General features: G+C 45.7%; 1 protein-coding gene across 1 annotated transcript in view; it reads right to left on the reverse strand.

Moving 5' to 3' along the window:
- Window positions 1-328: 328 nt before the first annotated feature.
- The window catches only part of DISC1 (DISC1 scaffold protein), a 551,192-nt gene continuing 545,073 nt past the window's right edge, over window positions 329-6,447 (reverse strand). The window contains 3 exon segments of the mRNA XM_023728155.1: window positions 329-385; window positions 526-645; window positions 897-1,036. Coding sequence (XP_023583923.1) covers window positions 329-385; window positions 526-645; window positions 897-1,036 — 317 coding nt within the window.

Here is a 6,447-nt window from a genome sequence, read left to right on the forward strand (position 1 = left end):
GCATGTTGCTTCGTAAATCTAATGTCACATCATGTCCCCCTTTCCTTCCCATTACTCTTTCCACCCAGCATCCTACCTTTCCCAGAGGATTGTTCTATTAGCCTGAAATCCTGGGCATGGTAGGAAGTAGAGTCTTTTTTCGTGCCAGTGCTCTTTCTGAGTTCACAGAAAACAGCTTAGGACAAAGATTTATCTCCATCCTTTTCTTGGCTGAGACCCCAGTATATCTGTTACAAAGAGATATGAAACTATGCTTTTAAAACACTATGGACCCCTTAAGAAAATCACCATCTACAATCAGTGTTGACGTCTGTTCATTTCAGAACCATTAGATCAGCTCCCGTGGCTTGGGTCCACACCGGCGAGGCCCCAGGCAGTGTCCGGCCTGTGCCCGACAAGTCAGAGATAAATGGAAGATTCTGTTCCATTGCACCCTCCCTACACAGAGCCTGGCATTGCCATTTGGTCTGTGCTTTGCATCCTCAGGGCTTCAATATTTTATGAATGACGTCCTCCAAGACTTGCTGGGCCACTGTGGACCGCCTGCCTCGCCAGCATCCTAATGCTCTCTCGGAAGAGGCTCTGCACACCGAGAAGGTCCAGATGGCGCTGGCTCATCTCCACGAAGGCCGACTCAGTGCCACACTGGACAAAATGCAGGTTTTTGACTTAATGGAAGCAGGATTATTGGGGTATTTTATTACCCTGAGGAACATGTACCTGGTTCCCCATTCTGTCAATGGCAAACTGAGCTGCCAACGTGCTAACTGGAGCTCCGAAGTCCCATGCTTCGCCAGACCCCAGGCCTCTACTGGGGACACAGAGCCCACCACTTTCACCATCCTTGATATTTCTGCAGAAAAAACATGACTTTTCTGTAGAAATCTAAGACTCACCAGGACTTTGAAAGTGCGAATCTCCAGAATCGCGCAGTCATTTACTGACGATGAAACAGACACTGTCGACAAAATGTAGGACAGGGCTTTCCTGCCTCCCCACATGTCCTCAGAGTCCTCTCTGGAGCAGGGCTGCGCATCTGGAGAAAAGGACTCTAGTCATTAAAGCATAAAGCAGACTGGGGTCCGGTATCTGGAGGCATTTGGACGGTGACTTCAAAGGGGAAGGTGCCCACACCAAGGATACTTAAGACAATCCCCAAAGTGAGGGAAGAAATCCTAGACATTTACTCATTTTTCTGCCTTAACAACAACAACAAAAAAAAAACCCAAACCTGTTGTCAAGTCGATTCTGATTCATAACGACCCTATAAGACAGAATAGAGCTGCCCATAGGGTTTCCAAGGCTGTAATCCTTACGAAGCAGACTGCCAGGTCTTTCTCCTGCAGAGTGGCTGTTAGGTTTGAACCTCAGATCTTTCAACTAACAGCTAAGCCCTTAACCACCGAGCCACAAGTTCTTCTTTTTTCTACCTTAACATGTATAAAATGAATTAAGCTTTACTAATATATAATGTCCACCACCCGTCTGTCAGTTTTTCGTGTTGATGTGATGCTGGAAGCTATAACCCTGGTATTTCAAATACTAGCAGGGTTACCCATAGTGGACAGGTTTCAGAAGAGCTTCCAGATTAAGACAGAATAGGAAGAAAGACCTGGTGATCTACTTCCAAAACTCAGCCAATGAAAATCCTCCAGATCACAATAGAATATTGTTCGATATAGTGCCAGAAGATAAGCCCCTAGGTTGGAAGACACTCGAAATACACATTGACTGGCAACAATAGACTCCAGTATACAAAGATCATGAAGATGGCATAGGACCAGGCAACATTTCCTTCTGTTGTATATGAGGTTGCCATGATCAGAGCCAACTCAACAGCAACTAACAATAGTACATAGTGCACATAGTGACACTAGCACATTTATAGGATTTATTTTTAGATTTGCTCAGTTTTTTTTTTTTTAGGGGTGTACAATCCAAAATACCTGGAGGCCAGTGATTAAGAGTGCACGTTCTGGAGTCAGACAGACTTCAGCTGACTCCTGGATCTGTTGCTTTCCACTCGTGTGCCCCTGAGCATGTTATTTATCCCCTGTAAAACCCAGTTTCTTGCTTACAAAATGGACTCAACAGTAGCCCCTAACTCATAAGCTTATTGTGAAGATTAAATGAGACAAGGCAGTGCAAACACATGGCAAGCCCTCAGTCAAGGTCAGTTGCCATTGCCACTGCTATCGGTCTGCTAATTCCACATCAAACAGCAAACTCTGAAGCCCTCCAGAATGTTCCCATGCTCAGTTGAAGGTTGGAGTCTAATAATGTAGCTATTTCTTCACCCACTTGTATTTTCAAATCAAAAGTCCTTTGAGTTAGCATGGCAGATTTAGTGGACTAGTGCTCTTCTATCAGGACCCCGTCCTCTGATCTGATTGTCTGCTGATCACACCTGACAGGACCTCATGTTTGGTCCCTAGAGCCATGTGCTCCAGGGAGCACGTGGCTGGGGGTTTGATGTCAGGTGTGCAGCTAGGATTTTGATCCTAGTGGAGATGCCAAGGACTCAAGAGAATTAGCCTCTATCCATTCCATGGTTAAGCCAGCACCTACGCTGTCATACTAGTATTAGGTGCAAGGACAGACACAGAGGCTGTATGCGCAGAATGAGGGTAGTCATAGATGGCACCTACATTGAAAGGCAGTGCGTCTGGGTAGTCTGGGTTCTGCTCTGGAGTTAGGCAGATCTGAACTTATCTCCCCGTCCTTTCACTTACTGGCTCTGTGCCCTTGGCTAAGTTACATCTGTTCTCAGTGTGAGTTGGGGATAATGTTAGTTGCTGTAACATATACACCTTAAAATCTCAGTAGCTTAGCATAATAGAAGTTAACTTTTCACTTCTGTTCTCATTCCAATCCAAGTGCTCTGGGTAGAGGACTGCAGCCTCTACACAGTAATTTGGGGACCCAGTCTCCCTCCATCTCCACAATTCCCCAGGGCCTCAGAATTCTCAGGCACATTTAGATGCCCAGAGAGCTGGGAAATGCAGCTCCTGGCCAAGCAGCCACTTCTCAGCAACAACTCGACTACAGAGCAGGGCAGGGTTGGGGTGGGGGCACTTTTGGTGGAAATTTACCTGTGCCCCACTCTCCAGGCCACAGTTTTTCATCAGTAAAATGGGAATGGTAATCCCTATCTCATATAGTTGGTGTGAAGGTTAAATGAGATGAAATAGTAATCGTGTAATAATCATTGGCTGCTATCGTTTGCTATTATTGCTATCAGCTACTAAAATTGAAAGGTTGTGCCTTGGAGATGAATCTGTAGGGGTTGGGTTCTGGGGTTTCAAAAGAAATTCAGGGGCAAAGCCCATGCACGTGCTGTATTTTTGATGCCCTTCGTCGGCGCCCAGGTCCTGCCCCTGGCTGTCGCGTTCTGTCATTTCTCACTCTGGGTGTGCCTGTGCATTTGCGCACCGACTCTGCCGTGTTTAAGCTGCTATCCTGCTAACTGGCTCCTCCCCTCAGTTGTGTCTTCACTCTCTTCCCCTCACCCTTGTTCCTCCTGACTCTCTCGCCCAGGGATCTGACCACTGGGTTTTGGCTCTGTGTTTGCTGCTGAGGTATTCCCAGCCCTCCCAGCTCCACCTCTAATTCCACCGACGGAGCCATGACCTTTTCCACAGGTTACAGATAACCAGTGTAGTGACCTGTCTGAACGCAATATACTTTCAATCGTAAAATGGTTTTATTTTTTCTAATCGCTCCCTTCAACAACACTCTTTCCTAACACTTACTGACATTTGGGGCAGATTTCAGAACATTCCAGTCACTTTCAGTAACCAAAAAAAGTCCAGTCCAGTTGCAAACATCAATTTCACATCCAATATAGTGATCAATCCCTCTCTTCTCCCACCACTAAGCCACAGTTCAGCTGAGGAAAAATTTTACTCAGGAAGAAGGATTTGGAAAAGGACATGTGTCCCTGAGTAGTTTGCAGCGGCTGTGGTGCTTCTCCAGGTAGGGCTGCTTCCCTGAAAGGTCAGTGGAGAGATGCTGGCTCTCACGGGGCAGTCTTACCGCACAGCTTCCTGAAGGAGGAATTCACTTGGGTGCAACCTCTGCCAACCTCCCTCTGCTCACACTCTCAGCATTGTCTCCACAGTTTGTGCTCCTGGGATTGTCACTTAGCATGAAGGTGGGACACTGGCCAGTTGGCCAAACCACCCGCCTTCTGCAGCATCCAAGGTGTGGGAGCCCTGACGGCCCCATTACTGCCCCCTTGCTCTGTCTTGCCCTTTTGCCACTTCTCTTCTATCCCTGCTCAAAGACCACCACTGCTGCATAACCAGATGTGCAGCTGGACAAGGAAATGGTCATCTCTCCTGGCCAGCAAGCTCAACCTCTGAGGGCTTCTCTTGCTGGGGAGAAGGCGGAGCACTAAGAGCCCAGTTAGATGAGCCATCCAGGCAGGGCTACCTGGGCACACCTGAGTTGCTCTAGAAGTTACAGGATTCAGTGAAACCCCGTCTCAGCACAGACCCTCTTGGAGTAGCCTTGTCTGCTGCCTAGATCCCAGCATGGCCTGTCCTGACCGTTCCTTCCCTCACCTCTGTCCTCCCAGCCAGAGGGACCCCCTTGGGGTGCTGGCTTGAATTTGTATGTGAAAGTGGGGCCAACCAAGGCATGGGGGCATCCCAGGCAGGCTCATGGCTTGGTACAACTTCAAAAGAGTGCACCTTGAACATCCGTTCAATAAAAATTTAGTAGGGCCAAGGAAAAATTGAGTTTCTGTTAATAATATAGAGAAGCAGATTTCCCTTACTATTTACTTTTAATGGCCAAAGAAGAATCAATGTTCTAACAAATGAAAAGCAAAATATCTGATTAAAAAAAAAGTCCATTCTTTGCTGTAGTTCTTGTTTCCTTTTTGGTCTTTCCTGTAGCTTCTGAAAGGAGATAACTTCTTTGGAGGCATATTCAAGAGTTTAAAATTTAAATAATAAAAAGACTCACTCTTAATTTTGTTTTCAAAATTCAACTGGCTGCAGCTGTCAACTTTTTGCTGACTGCAAAAGCATGTGAATATAACAGAAACTCTCAGCAGACGAAGGTCTGCATAAACAAGAAATGTTCTTGTTTTGTTTCTTTACATCTTTATTTCTGTTTTTGGTTGCTTCATTTGCTTGTTTGTTTTTAAATTTCCACTCCAGGTCTGACCTACTTTGGTCAGGGTGAGAGTCATTTGCCTCCATACAGGTAGGTAAGAAGGGGTTTCGGAAACCTGAGTTAGCCAGCCTTATTCCAGTGATGTATTTGTGCCTCTCAGGTGCCGCCCAGCAGGCAGTCCCTTACTGTTGCTATTTCATGAGTCTCCTTCCCTGGAGCCCTGGTGGTACAGTGGTTAGGAGCTCAGGCTGCTATCCAAAATGTTGGCAGTTTGAATCCACCAGTCACTACCTGGAAACCCTATAGGGCAGTCCTACTCTGTTCTATAGGGTCGCTATGAGTCAGAATCGACTCAACAGCAAAGGGTTTGGTTTGGTTTTTTTCTTCCCTGCCTCCAGCCTGCTGCTTAATGTAGACCTCTACTTCTCCACTGTCCTCGCCTTCACCCTCAACCCACAACTCTTCCTTTTCACTTGAATTCTTGGGTGACTATGGATAATCTACCTTCATTTCCTATAATGTGTTTCCGAATGGACTCCTGCCACTTTAATAACTAAAGTAGGAAGCAAAATCTTGTTCAATGGATCACACAGGCTTGGGGTTCAAATCCAGGCTCAGCCCGTATTAACGGTGTGGCCTTGGCAAGGCATTTGTTGTTGTTGTTAGTTACCATCAAGTGGGCTCCAATTCATGGCAACCCCCATGTACAACAGAATGAAATGTTGCCAGGTCCTGTGCCATCTTCATGATCACTCTTGTGGCCACTATATATTTTGAGTGACTTCCAGCCTAGGAGCTCATCTTCCAGCAGAATATTGGGCAATATTCTGTGATAATCCATAGAGTTTTCACTGGCTCATTTTTGGAAGTAGAAAGTAGCCTTTCTTCCTAGTCTGCTTAGTCTGGAAGACACACTGAAATCTTTTTACCATGGGTGACTCTCTTAGCCTAGGTTCTCTAGAGAAGCAAAACCAGTGCAGAGTATAAATATATATAGACAGAGAGTTGTATACTTTTCATTATGACAAAATTATAGAAAGGTATCAAACATGTGATCACCCAGAGCCTTGCCTCTCACCAATACTTAATCTATTGGTGGTGATATGTTGCACATTTCTATCACCACCTCACACCATAGATTAGCAGTGTCCTCTTTACTACTGGAAGCAGAGTCATTAGCATCTTTAAGACTAACCAGACTTAACAACCAATTTAGAAAACTCATTCTTACAATTTTGTTCCTCTAGAACAACTCTCAGTACCAAATGTCTTAGGCTGGGTTCTCTAGAGAAGTAAAACCAGTGCAGCATATAAATATATATA

The sequence above is a fragment of the Trichechus manatus genome, unplaced genomic scaffold (genome assembly GCF_000243295.1).
Source record: "Trichechus manatus latirostris isolate Lorelei unplaced genomic scaffold, TriManLat1.0 scaffold00021, whole genome shotgun sequence".
Classification (NCBI taxonomy): domain Eukaryota; kingdom Metazoa; phylum Chordata; class Mammalia; order Sirenia; family Trichechidae; genus Trichechus; species Trichechus manatus.